Here is a 15068-nt window from a genome sequence, read left to right on the forward strand (position 1 = left end):
ACAGCAACAGATACAAGCAGGAAGAATGAAGTATCCCAAGTAGCAACTGGGAAAGCTCAAGGAATACTCTGCTGTATTTATTGTTTTTCCTGACCTGGCATAAGCCCTCTCAGCTGGGACAAGCTGAGATTACCCTGCTGATGAGAAAACTCTGGCTGTACTGAACACTCAGAGAACCAGCCCTTTGCATATCCCTTCTCCTGGCCTTAGAGAAGCTGCTGCAACAATCCTTTGACAACTTTTCCGAGGTAAACTGGACAGTTTGTTTAACTCTGAGACAAGAGGAAAAGGGACCTGTGAGACAGGAGTCAGGATGAGCGGGGAGTAGAGGGGCCCCTCAGTCTTGGCCCCATACCTCAGAAAAGCCAAGTCAGCAAGAGAAAGCACACCAGCCCCAACTGCTTTACCTGCTGTGAAGAATGGACCAACACCACAGAGTCAGGTTCCCATCTGCTTGCCCAAACTGTTGTTTGAATCTTCTTTGATTTTTGTGTTTTTTCCCCTGCAAGAGGAGCCACTGTCTTCTACCTACCATGTGGCAAGCCTGTGGGGTTTTTTTATCTTTCCCTGGAATTCTGGGATTTTGTCCCAGTGCAAGGGTGAGAGCAGGTAAGGTCTGACAGTTTCATCTCTAGCATTTATCTACCTTCTTCCCATGCCTTGTGGGCATTCAGTCTACTAATTAACAGTTGGAAAAGGCTTTTTCACTTTCATCCACTAGTATTCATTTCCTATTGGTGGAAAGGGATTGTTGGAACCCTTTTTAGGGGAGACAACTCATTCCAGAGTGTTTTGTCCTGCACTTGTCTCTAAACTGAGATATTGTGTTACAAGCATAATCAAAAAGATACATATCCATCTGCATGTACAGGGAATAAGAGAAAGCAACCCCAAGCTGTAACCCTGTTAGAGGGTAAATGGATAAGATTTCCAAAGAAGAGTTTTTACCCTCATATTTAAGAATGACCCCATCATCTTAGAATTAATCATGCTTAACTCTCTAGTTCTTTTGTTCCAACCTGGAGCAGTCAAATACATATGTGTATCCCTGGCTGTAGGCAAGTCAGCAACTTTGCTATAATACCTGAAAGTCTCTTTAAACTTTCTGTTTTACTAAATGGTTGAATGAATCTCTAGGCAGACTCACTGATGGACTCTGACACACAAGTTTTTAACTATTCATAACACTAAAGCTGGTAAGATTTTCTAAACTGCTGCACAGTTGCAAACTAGTATAAAACCTTCCTGCTCGTTTTAAATCCTATACATGACAGAGCCCTCAAAAGCCAGCCCTATAGAATGGATTTGTCCATCTTTCAATTTGTCTTTACAAACTGCTCATAGTCAAAGTGAAAATACTGGCTGTGTAGCCAATCCCAGCCCTTGACCATGCTTTTGCAGGATGGCTCTTACCCCTTGCTCTGCAGCAATGTAATTTCAGAATTCGCAAAAATTAAAGGATGATTTAGGAACAAGAGAAAAGAAAGGGGAGAGGGCACACTAGAAAAGGAGAAATAATGGAATGGTTATGTGTTTTTTTTTTTTTAATTCAATCAAGTTTAATAACCCATAACACAAAGCATATGAATGAGATAACTTCAGAGACAGAGATAAAAGGCAAAGTTTGCACTTACTTAACTTGCATTTTCCATGAAAAGTCCACAGTGTTGCCAAAAAGATGATAAAAGAACAACACAATTTCTCATCAGAAAGAAAAAAAAAATACAAACTACACACTGTTTCTGACATAAGAACTGAACTCTCCCTTGGAGAGATATTTTAGAACAAAGTTTCATGTTCGAATTTAACACCAGACAGCCGTTGTGCCACATGAGGGAGTAAAATTATCTAAAAATATCTAAGATTACTTCCTACCTAGGTAAAATAAAAGAAGGACCTGGATCCATTTAGAAGACTACTTTTTTTCCCTAAACTCAGAAAAACACCACCATGCTTTCAACAGCTTGTGAGGAAGTAAAAAACTGAATTCTTTAAGTCTGCTACAATTGGCATATTTAAGCATATTTAGGTCAACCAATGTAACTCCTGGCTAGAACAACCTCGCTAACAAGAAAGGCTTTTGTAGCAACTCTTATCTCTGTGCCAGTGATTTCATTATCAGGGGCAACTGCCAGTATTAGGTGTCTGCCTGCTCTACACTACCCTCAGGGAAAGAAAGCTCCAAACACACTCCTGTTGCCCCCCAAAGGCAGCAATCACCATTCCCCAGAAGGTGCCACACAACTCAGAGCAGCAGCCAAGGCAGCAGCAATGTTCTCATATGTTCTTAAAAGGAACACAACATTCATGACAAACTGCAGACACATAACACTGAAGAAATTCAACAAAGAAATCGCTATCAGTAGAAAGGATTTAAAAACCACTGGGTCTTACAAGTATAGGAGTAACAAGACAGATGAAATCTAGTCTGAAATGCAGCAATATAGCTGGGAATAAGAAGATTTCAGCTATATAGCTGGGAAGAACAACTATAAACCAGAGGGTCATCAGTTGAAAGTGACAGAAAAGGAATTAGATCTTTCAGACCAGCACTGGCATCAACAAGAGGAGCCCAAGAAAAAGGAAGTAGTATTTTTTTGTTCAGATGGTAAATTATTCCTTCCTTTAACCAAGATCTTCTTGAAACATCAACAAGAATAAACTGTCCATATATAAGAACGAACAACAGAAGCTAAGTTAAGAAAAGGCTTTTTCAGGAAACAGGAAGACTGGGGAACATCTTCAATATAGGAAACTGTAAGAATTTAACTTCTAAATTTATCAAAATAAAAACAAATACTATAGGACTGCTGTCTATAAATGTCCAGCATAAACACCCACCAGAACAAAAACAGACTGAACAGCAGCACAGCAAAATTGCCACAACTAAAGAAAGTTATTAGCTGTGAGAGGACAGAGGTTAAACAATCTTTCAGTTACTCAAATTATCAGAAACATTAACTTAAAAAGCACAGAAGAGCTTATCAAAAGAAAAGTCAAGTCCTGTAGAATACATAATTTAAAAGCTTACAAGTTTTGGCGAAACTATATCTATGAAATTGAGTTCAAGGTTCTCTCTAAAAAAAAAATTCTTACTCTTTAAGAGTCCCATCTAGTAAATCTTGGGACTCCAAATTACCAAATTTAGCCATGGAATAAGCAACCAGTCAACCAAACTTCTAACCTTAAACAGGGCAGAATGAGCTAACTCAAGCTTTAACTGCAATATAACAACCAAGTGGGTGAAGTCCTGAATGAAATTCTTTCATTAACAGACTCCTCTCTCCCCTGCATTTTTTTTTTTTTACTGACCGTCCAAGTTTCCTGCTGTGGTAGAGAAATAAACAATAAACGGACTTTAATCTCCCAAGAAATTCCTGAATTTGTAAGTAAAATAAATTATCTAATAATTGAGGTATGTTCTATCATCCAACCTTAATTATCAAGTGATTCCAGATGAGGATCAGAACCAGTACAATACCTTCCACAGAAGCAAGACTATTCTTATTTTGGGGACTGGACTTAGAAGCTCATTTTGATATCAGTTAGTAATTTGAGCAATTTAACACCTCAACTTCCTGCTCTAAAAGAAATCCAGTAAAAGGAAATTTTTGTTTTGGGGGATATTTCAGTAATGCGTTTTGGAAGCTTATTGCTTTGTCTTTTAAAAATGCTCCAGCTTTTACACAGGTACTGAAAACAAACCTGTAAAGCATGGAGATTACTGAACAAAACAGTTTATATATAAAAGATAAGAATGGTATAGTTTATTTCATTTCTGTAAGTATCATATTCATTTCTTCTCAGATATGCAAGTGGGGTTAGAAAAGAACTTTGCTTCATGCTACACACTAATAAAATAAACATTACTTGTAACAAAAAGGTAGGAGTAGGGTACATTCTGACACTTAAAATCTCCAGTCTGCCAGAACAACCTAGCAAGAGCTGATAAGAAAGTATCTCTAGCTAAAGATATCTCCAAATGTATTAAGATTTGGAATGTGATAATTGTATTTACATACACTTTGAAATTTTATTTGAGTTCCTTTTCAACAGTAAACATGCAACAGGGCTAAGTATCTACGAGGCTGTGGCTCCACTAGTTTAAACAAAACAGATCTTTTGTAGTCAGTTCTTTAGCTAGTAAAACCTATCCACTTTCCAATGTCATTCTACTGAACAGAACTGGAGCACATATAACGTTACCATGGCAGCACTTTCTTTCTAAATTTTAAACTAACGAACTCTCTCAAAACATATATTATGGCATAAGGATCATCTGTTAGCAAGCACATATACTTCATTGCTTTGAATCTTACCTAGAAATCTCTGCTTGGGAATTCTTCTCTCCATCAACTGTAAATGGTGATGCTCCAGTTAATAATTCATACATAAGAACACCAACACTCCACCAATCAACAGCCTAGAGAACAACAGTATGTATGTTATGATACGCTGAAGTAAAATGATCAACGAAATATCAATGAAACATAAACAACTGTGGTACTGACAGAAGGTATTTTCTGTGATAAATTCATTTTATATTGAAGTGTCTCCATTTAGCTTCAACTGATTTCTCAAGCTGAACTCTTTCCACTGGCTACTGAAGTTCCTTTTGCTTTCCAGACAGAATTCATTTTGATTTTTACTACTATCATGTGATATGAATTCTAATATATACTCAAAATAAGAGAGGAACCTAAGGCTTCCTAAGAAGTAGTAGAACCTTTTATGAGCTTGAGAATGAAATCAAGGAATATTTAAAAAACACAGTTTAAGATCACAGCCCACAGTTAATCCAGGGTCCTGAAAATGCTATGAAATCATAGAATGGTTTGGATTGGAAGGGACCTTAAATACCAACTTATTCCAATCTCCTGCCATGGAGGACACCTTCCACTAGATCAGGCTGCTCAGAGCCCCATTCAACCTGGCCTTGAACATTTCCAGGAAGAGAGCATTCACAGCTTCTCTGGGCAACCTGTTCTAGTACCTCATCAGCCTCACAGTAAAGAATTTCATCCTAACACCTAATCTAAATCGCTCATCTTTCAGTTTAAAGCCATTCTCCCTTGTCCTGCCACTACATGCCCTTCTGAAAAGTCTCTGTCCATCTTCTTGTAGGTTCTCTTCAAGTACTGGAAAGTCACAACGAGGCCTTTTCCAGGCTGAACTCAATTCTCTCAGCCTTTCCTCACAGGAGAGGTGCTCCATCCCTCTGATCACCTTGGTGCCCTCCTCTGGACTCGCTCCAACAGGTCCATGTCCTTCCTGTGCTGAGGACCTTAGAGCTGGATGCAGAACTCCAGGTGGGGTCTCACCAGGGCAGAGTGGAGGAGCAGAATCACCTCCCTTGCCCTCCTGCCCACACTGCAGCCCAGGACACATTTGGCTTTCTGGGCTGGGAGTGCCCATGGCTGGGTCATGTCCAGCCTCTCACCCACCTGCACCCCCAAGTCCTTCTCAGCAGGGCTGCTCTGATCTGTTCCTACCACAGTTTGTGTTGATACTGTGGGTTGCCCTGACCCAGGTGCAGCACCATGCATTTGGTCATGTTACAACTCATGAGATTTGCATGCCCACTTCTTGAGTTTATCTAGGTCCCTTTGAAAGACACCCCATACTTCAGTTTTTGGTGGTTGTTGTTAATAATAATAACACCAACAACTTTTTAATATTTAAATACTTGGACCACTATTTGTCTATTTAAGTTCCTGAAATTTTTCACTTGGGTAGTATATGCTTTTGTCAGATATTCTGAACCTCACAGATTTTCAAGGAACTTGGTTAAAAGCACAGTTCCTTCCTGTTATTTGATTTATGGTATTTCTAACCTTGAACACAATTTCAGCCAGTTCATGTTTCACCTGTTTGCTGCTTCACACAGGCAAAGCTTTCAGAAAAATCATGTCTCCAACACCCTACTACTGCAATGGATCATGGGTAAAACAGTGGTTTTGTTTGTTAAACAACTGTAGTAAGCATCTAGCATGAGCCTTGTTACTCCCACTTTGACAGTTTACTGCATTTTGGTCCCTGTTACTTTCCCTGCTATCCATTTTGCACAGACAGCTCCACATGGTACAGGCACTGCTCAGTCATGATCATCCAGTGCCATCACTGCACCTGAGCAGCCTTAGAGAGATGGACCATGGTAACACGAGATATTTGGCTTTCCATATACTAAATCATATTATTCATATCTTTCACATCTCATAACCAACAAAATACTTATTTCTTTCAAAAGGGAGGATGCTACTATGAATAATAAAGGAAGCAGTTTGGTCCTTTCCACAAAATTAATTACAGGTGTTAGAATTTCTCAGGTTTACAGCCATGAAATCTGCAAAACAGTGAAACTTCTCCTTTACTTACATTGGCAATATTAATACAATACAGGAAGACAACTAGGGAAATCATGACAATTTGGCCATATATTTTATTTGATTTTGCTTCAAAATACACAGAATCTGATGTCTCATATATTCAGCCAAGAGTTATCTAGAACTACCTGATGAAGTCCCCATATTGTTACTAATCATCTTTGCAAATTTATAATTCTCAGAGAAAATACTGAAGAATTTCTTCTTGGCATGTGTTTTTTCTAAAGAAAAGGAGCATCTGCAGAAGCAGAAATCAAACTTAAAAAAAAACCAAAACTGAAATACTAGTCCTTAAGAGAAACACTGCAATCATCTAGAAGAGATTACAGATGATAGACATTGATTAATGAGAGCATAGTATACTAAAGCAATCTCTTTTTCTTTTTTTGTAAGGTCCTTAAGTTGCTAGATAGGCAGTAAGCATAAAATACACTAAAAACCTTCTTAAATGACCACATGACATTGCCAAGGTAAGGTAGTAAGTGGTGGTGTAAACAACTAACATCACATACATAACTGCAAAATCACCCCACTGATCAGCTAACAGTCACCATCAATCTGAAGTTACTCCTTCTAGAATACTGTATGACTCTGCACGACTCTGATGAAAGTATTAGAGGGAGCCAAAGATAACAGAACAGAGATTGCTCTTTAAGTCTGCAACAAGACTGAATTTTAAGCTTTGAGAAGCCATAATCATAATTCAAGGTGACAGAAATTGGAGAGATGCTCTGGAGGTGGCATGACTAAACTGAGAATATGCAGGAAAGAGCTTCAATTCGTAAGTTTTTTAAATTCCATTTTTAACAGCAGCTGGGCAAACAGCACAGTAGAAAAAGATGAAGAGGTTATGGTGGAATTCAAGGGAGGTGTGAGACAATGACTAAGTGAAGATAAAGCACACTCTATTTCACGTGTAGCAGAAGAATCAGGGAGGCCATTCTGCTCTACTTCAAACTGCCAGATCCCAGCTGTACCCACTACAGTGCTCCCTAACTGAAGGTAAACTCAGACCAAAACAGACACAGAATGCATGGAGAATGAAAAGAAAGAACTTTCTCAGGCAAAAGTCAGACTTTTCCAGTTCTTAGACAGGTTGCTATAAAAGGAACTACAATCAACTACATTCCATAACCCACAACAGAAAGACAACTCATCTCAGTCTACAGTAAAAAAACACAGAAATTAAATATTCTCCAAAACTTCCCAGTAAAGTGAGAAATCAGAATAAATTATCTAGGAATATCATATAATTATTTTGGAGAGTGGGTTTTTTTGGTCATTTCAAAAATCATCTGTTAATTATTGTTGCATTGATATTTTCTATCAATTACTGACACTTTATTATGTAATGAAACTTGATTCGCAAGCTAAACAATTTTACAATATGAGAACACTTATAACATTAATAACTTGTCCCATACCTCAATAAAGGTAAGAGATTTCTCTGATGTCCAGTTTAAAATGTGTATCAGTATTAGCCACAAACTATTTTCCACTCTGAACTAGTTTTTTATGCAAAGGTAAATTAGTGTCAACTAAGTTTAGTTTCCCATGGCATATTTAGAACAAATTTTGAAAAAACACAAATAAGCCTCAATACCTTTATATATACGTCTTTCACTTCAGAGCAGAAGAGGAAAATACATCAACATATAATTGAAGACACAGGAAATTAATCTTAGGACAACCTTAAATAACACATACTTAAATAAGAAGACATCACATTTTACAAATGCCCTTGAAACTGAGCAATATGTTGACAGAAGAATTAGTTTGTTTTCAGTAATAAACTTAGAACATACCTTATCATGTCCTGCATCTCCCCCTCTTACAATATCTGGAGCCATGTATTCTATTGTTCCACAGAAGGAATATGCTCTCTCATTCTAGGAAAAAAAAAAAAAAGAAATTTACATCAAACAATTACATTATATAAGTAATATGGGATAGATATGGCTAACAGTTCCGAGATGCTGGCAGCAATTCTTCTCCAAATAGCTCAGAACTGCTAGCTAAATAATACTCCATCCTATGTAGAGATGTATTGCATAATGCTACAGAATATTTACTCTTCTACAAAAAAAATAAAATGTCGTAAGTTTGTGTTGCAGTCTAGGATGAGCACACAAAAATTAATCTACTAATATTTTAAAAAACTATCCTGTAAGTCTAAATGATCTATACATTACAGAACTTCGCAAGATTCCCCAGCTAACATAGATACACATTCTGAGGGCAGCAATACCAATACTCTAGATAACAAATGAAACTTTTCATTAAAAAGCCTATTACTTGTAAGACATACAATTTGACTAAATTGTATCCTCTGAGCTCCCCACATTTAGGAATTTATTATGACCTCTAGAAAAGTTGTTTTCTTTCACAACAAACACATATATAAAAAACATTCTCTCAAGAAGAGACTTGAAGAGAGACAAGACAGAGAAGGGGAAAGGCAGACAGTGTTGCAAATTTAATTTTATCCTACGCACTGAATCATTCTCTTGTTCAAAACTAAGCTGCTTTCACAGGCATGTATAATTGTTCCCTGGTAGCCATTTACCTTTGAGGTCAACATGAGGTCATGCTGTACCTTGCTAATGACGAAAGCACATGTGTTTGGGCCATGCAACATTGTTCCTCCCTTATCCTTCATGCTTCTAGCATTTTGGGGAGAGATCCTGATAGGTCCTTTAAAGAAGAGTGTTCAAAAAAGCAAATATTTCAAAAGTCAGGTTTTACATTTGTAGATTCAGGTTTGGAGTTTCAAACAGCTGCTATATAAGAGACTACACTAATGAGAAGAAGCTTCTAAAAGCAGAAATAGTGTTCTGTACTACCTGAAGGCATAAAAATTAAACAGTCCAGCAGCATATTATTAAAATATATTTCTTAAAATACATATACTGTGACTGGCTTTTTTGGGGTAAAATTCTGAGTTCAGAATAGTTATAAGGCCTCATTTTGTTTAAATATTAACTTGAAATAATAACTTCTGAGACAAAACCATACAATAACGAACTTTTCAAGATTCCACTTTCTTTTGACACAACTATTGTTTCTCTTTGATAGCCTTTTCTAGTACCTGTTATCTTAAAGGAACACAGTGGGACAGAACGCACAAAAAAAGAAAAATGTCAGAAATTCCTAGCCCTCCATCAGAGAATCTAAAGCTATTCAATCTCTCTGCTCCTTTTTCCTTCAGCTGGGAGGGAGGGAGGGAAAAGGGTGAAAAGGAAAAGGAATATAAAAAAATATAATAAAGAAATATAGAAAGAAGCTGCTCTACACTTGCTACCTCTCCAAAGAGTAAAGATAATGCAGCCAAAGTGAGATATCAAGACAACTGACTGAAATCAAAGCACTCTGACTGCAACTATAGATTGACATGGATTCGCCTTCATAAAATAGTGTAGAATGTCCTGACTTCAAAACAGTGAAGTCATAAAATCCAGATACTTGTTAGCAACCTTTGTTTATGTTGTGGTTTATTAAGTTACAAGCTTCATCAATTACATCTAGTTGTTACTTAAACACAGGTTTTAGAGTGTGAATTTTCATTATGAACACTTAGGTGAATTTGTCAGTTACATATGCCTCTTACAGGAATTCACTAATAGTTTCTGCTTTATGCACTACATGAGGGTTTAAAATAATTTTCAAGTACTGTTATCTCCAACAACAGTTTTATCTTCCGTCATTTTCTGGTCTCCTGGGTACACGAGAGGCATGGATATAGTGGAGATACCATAAATACAATTAATGGAACCTATGAGAAAAGACCGATAAAACTGGGACTGTTTAACCTGAAGAGGTGAACCCAAAAGTTCAGGGAGATCTCACTGATGTACAAAAATGCCTGAAGGAAGCATGCAAAAGAGAGGGAGCAGGGCTGTTTTCAGTGGTGCCCAGCAACAGGACCAGAGGAGGAAATTTTTTTTTTTCACTGTGAGGGTGATTGAGCACTGGCACAGGCAGGCCATGAAATCTGTAGAGCATCCCTCCTTGGAGATATTCAAATTTGTGGGCAACCAGCTCTAGGTGACTATATTGGTGCAAAAGGTTGGGCAAGATGACTTCTAGCAATCCATTCCACTATGTGATTGTCATTTACATTTCAGTCAACTGTATAACAAACCCAAATTCCAAAAGCCACATTATTAACACTTCCATCTAATGGAATGTAAGACAAAAAAGGATGTTCTTAAAAAACAACTGAACTTGGATTACCTACAGGTGAATGCTCACTGAACATGCACACCTTGCAAATACTTGAGCTTAAGAATTGTTTGGTCTAACCCAGAATGCTCATTTTCTTCCCTCTCTCAGCATGCCACATTGTGGCTCACTCAGAATTCTGAGTTGCAAAACAGCAGCAATTAGACACTAAGAGAAAAGTGTGGCTAACCCATAACTAACAACACACTACAATACTGACCTTGTCTTTGAACAAGTGTCATTATGTTTGTTTCAAATCAGCAAATCAGTTCTCTAATGTTTACAGAGAATGTGGAGATAATTTGGTCTTCTAGCACACAACAGATGTTATGATTTCTCTTCCTTTACCAAGTTCGGCACCATTCCTGAATGTTTATGCAAGAACATATCTTTTAGTAAAAATAAACAAAGCACCTTGGAGCTGAAGGCATTGCAATTCTTCTCAGGGAAGAGGACCTGATCCCAAGAAAATGTTACATAGTATTGTATCTCCTTCAATAGGCAGAACATCATCAGTTCAGAGCCTCAACAAAATCAAATTAATTTACCTATAGAAATAAAGATCTGCATAACTGAAAAATGCACTTAGAGTATCTGGCTTCAAATACTGAGGCATATTCCAAGTACACTGTTCTGCACATGTGCACAAGACTATAGGGAACATTTCCTTGTCATACAAACACTGGTTTGGGAAAATGCTTCAGAGCTTGAGCAATTGTGATTTTAATTCCAAAGTGTAAATGCAGGTGCAGGAAGCATTCAAGTGTCTTAAGACAGTTATTTTGCCATTTGAAGATGTCCTATTTAACATTTAAATGTACAGCCTTTGAAGTTCTTCTTTAACTTTATGAACTTCATCCAAATAATTTGTGCTACCACTGCTCCAACAGACAGTTGAGTCATAAAATCTTAAGGCTTATTTAATTTACAAGTCCTTGTGCAAATATTATTTAGACAGGGTATTCACTGAACCCATTCTTTTCACCATTCAAAATTAGGACCCACTTCACCTACTTGAAAGGTCATCTTTGAAACAGAACAGACTGATTTCTGTTCTCTAGCTACTTACTGTACAAATACCTTGTTCTTAACTGAGCTAGACTACAAACTGAAACACCAGATATGATATTCTGAAACTGTAATAGTATCATTTTCCTTCAAACCATGAAATTTTACTCCTTAAATTAATTTTGTAACTTGTAAATAAATAAAACCAAAGCTACTCTTCTCTAAATGTTGTTTAATAGTGTAAGTATTCTCTAATGAGAATACCTTTCTAATAGAAGAAATGGTAGGATAGGGTAAAAATGCATGGTTAAAACCTAGAGCAAGTAACTTCTACTATTTTTACAAGGAAAAAAGAATTTAGTTAAGAAATAAGAAAATTCAGACAGCAAATGTTAGAAAGTACATATAATGTGACTGTATTGAGAATTAAAACTTGGTTGTATAGGCCCACTTGAAGTGTTTCACAGCTTATCAAATTAAATCTTTTTTTTGTTTGTCCTTTCAACAGCAATATAAAATCCATTTCTTAATCTCCTCAAATGCTTAAAGTGGTAGATCATTTCCAGGCCTGAATAGATGCCAGTGTTTGTACTGCACCAGAGAACTCTCACTGTTCTTCATTTGATTAATCCAGAGAAACACACTGGAGTAAAACTACCTTCCTTAATTGTTTATACATCTGAACAAATGCTTCAAGTCCCAAGTTGTCTTTCTCCCTTTGTTAAATGTACTTCAAAGTTCCAGGCTGCATTAATTAGACCCTCTCTGGGCTCTATCTGTAGTGTTTCAAACAGCACCCATTAGAAATGAAGAGACATACCAAAATGTCTAGAATACAGAAATCAGTACCATCATTGCTCCTATTTTTGTACAGGTGTAAATGTATGTATTCAGAGTCCTGAAAGTCATAACTTAGAGCTTTGTCACAAGCATAAACAGTGAAAGCTTTCCCAGGGTCCTGAGCTTAGTAACAGGCTCCATAACCTGCCCTCCAGCCTCTCTCCTCCAAGCAAACCTTTCTGCCTTGGGCTCTTGTCCAAGCCCGTTTTTCTGGCACTAGACCCCCTCTGATCTTCTTGCACCACTGGTCAGTGAGCAAACAGACCCATATTTGTTGAGCTCACACTAATGCAGGGAGCAGTCTTCCCATACTGCTGCTTCCTGACAACTAGTTAAGAACCACAGTTCCTCCAGGAACAGCTTATAGGACTGAAGAATTTAAGTAGTTGAAGAGTTCAGCACTAGTACCTCATATATTAGCTATCAGCAAACTGGATGCAAGCTACTGATCAAGTATTAAGAGTTTCTTTGGTAATAAGAAAACCAGGACCATAGGATAAATCAAAAGAATGCTATCATAACTGAAAATTGAATTGCAGTATGCAAAGGCCACACAGCAGAGGTTCTTCTAACAAGCTGCCCTACCAAATGGATTTTGCATTTCAGAAAAATCATAAGAATCAAAAGACTGAATTCTTGGCAGAAACAGGACCTGTACCTTCAGTGAGCCACAGAAGTCATCCTATCATAGGTATTTAATTCAAAAATAAAAATGTCCAAGGAAAAAACCCATTTCCATAGAAATCATACCCGTAATATCCTTCACTGTCATTTTAATTGCCCAGAATAACAATAATTACAGTCTTAATTTAGGAAGACATAAGAAAATTGTCAGAAAGAGCTCTCACAGTTCAAATATATAATACAGGTTTAAAATGGGGGTGGAGGGGAAATCTTGCTTCAACAAGGTCCTTACCATACTGACTGGTTTCTTCTTTTTATTAACTTCTCTTAGAAGTCTCAATTATTTTGGAAAACTTATGGGTCATAATATCCCAACTCAACACTGAGTAATTAAGCTGACAATATCAGAAACTATAACTTCAACCAATAAATCTCCCAGCTGAAGACTCTTGCTTCTGTAGCTGTAAATTTCTATTCACGGCCAAAACTATAACCTTTGCAGGAGACAAAGGAGGAAGAACAAAGGCAAAAACGTTCAGTGGTACACTAGTTGGACTGTTCTGCTGTATATAACAAAATCATAATAAAGACTACAACAAAAACAAAAGTTTAGATTAGAGCAAGAACGGCTGCAACAGGGCAGATGAAAGGTCTACTAGTTTGAAATGTCATCATATGAAGATTTTTTTTAAAAGTACAGGGTGATGTGAAATTAATTGAACATCCTATCCTGGTGGCTGTTCCAACTTGAAGAAGCCAGTTAAGTCAAAATACAATACTGGTCACCATGCCTCTTGCCACAGCTAGACTAATGATTTCTGCTTCCAAAACACACATGGAACAATGCTACCAAATTTTCCAAGCAAGAATGAGATTTGCCTGCCAGCAGATGCCATCAGAACAGGCAATTAAAGGGACAGCTAAACCTTGAACGGCATTAAACAAGAAGCCTGAAGCCTCTACCTCTGTGAGAACAAAAGCCACACCCCCACCTAATGTCAAGTGGTGATTCAAGAATCCTTTTCACAGACTTCTACAACAGCTTATGCTTGCTTTCATGATGCAATGCAATTGCAATTCTACAAGGAATTATTTAAACCAGTTCCTGATAATGGATTTTAAAGCAAATGAGCGAGAGTAAAGAAAACAAAAGTCTCAATTCTGTAGACAAAAAAATCCAGAAACAATGTATTATTGTGTGGGAGGAATGCAAGTATTGCATTTGAACCACTGTCAACTTGGATGAACATTTTGTACTAGGTTCTTCTCAAAATTCCAATTTTTGGAAGGCTTGTTTTCTAAAGCATTGTCTTTTTCAAAAGAGAGAGGCAATAGTACTATGAAAGAACAGTATACAAAGCGAAACCTGAAAAAGCAATTTTTCTTCAAAAATTAGCAAAATTATATGGTATGGAAGAGTATTAATTCTGGGAAGAATTCTGCTAGCTACCACTACAAGCCTTCAACAGTTTTGTTGTTTTTTTTAATGAAGAAATTTATATAGAACATGTCAATTAAATATTGATAGTTTCAGAGAGATCCAGGTGTAAAAGGTAAAGGAGTAGGAGTGAACAATTTTGCTGAAATGTAATCCATCTGGTTCTAAATTAATTTACCTTTGGCTGTGAATCTCTGGTGACTTAAGTTTTTCACACTTTTTCACCTGGCTGCCCAAGTTTCATGGAAGTAAGGTATTCAGTTATTCAAAAGAAAAAAGTCTCTAAGAAAAATGGATTAATAACAACGGGAGTGTTTGCCCTCAGAAAGTTAGTTGTTTTACCTGGAAAACAGAATCAGAATTTTTCTGAGCTGACTAGCAACTTAATATCCAATAGAAGATTGGATAAAACAATGCTTAACACAGAGATGGGTGTTTCTCCTCAAAACAGGATTATTTTTAACAATAGCAAATCAGTACCCTTAAAGCAGTCATTGCAAGAAATTATGACCTGTCTCACAAAAATTCTTAACAACATTTTAATATTTTGCCAT

At 37.0% G+C, this 15068-nt stretch overlaps 1 protein-coding gene across 3 annotated transcripts in view; it reads right to left on the reverse strand.

Annotated features, from left to right (window-relative positions):
- The window catches only part of RPS6KA5 (ribosomal protein S6 kinase A5), a 65882-nt gene that overhangs the window by 20913 nt on the left and 29901 nt on the right, over positions 1-15068 (reverse strand). For 2 of the 3 annotated variants that reach the window (XM_079309191.1, XM_079309190.1), the window contains exons 6-7: positions 8189-8272; positions 4320-4423 (exon numbers count right to left, since the gene is read on the reverse strand). In XM_079309191.1, the coding sequence (XP_079165317.1) occupies positions 4320-4423; positions 8189-8272 (188 nt within the window). Of the gene's footprint in view, positions 1-4319; positions 4424-8188; positions 8273-8949; positions 9078-15068 lie in introns of all 3 variants that reach the window. The other variant, XM_079309192.1, reaches the window with a different exon arrangement.

The sequence above is a fragment of the Erithacus rubecula genome (genome assembly GCF_903797595.1).
Source record: "Erithacus rubecula genome assembly, chromosome: 6".
In the NCBI taxonomy this organism is placed as follows: Eukaryota; Metazoa; Chordata; class Aves; order Passeriformes; family Muscicapidae; genus Erithacus; species Erithacus rubecula.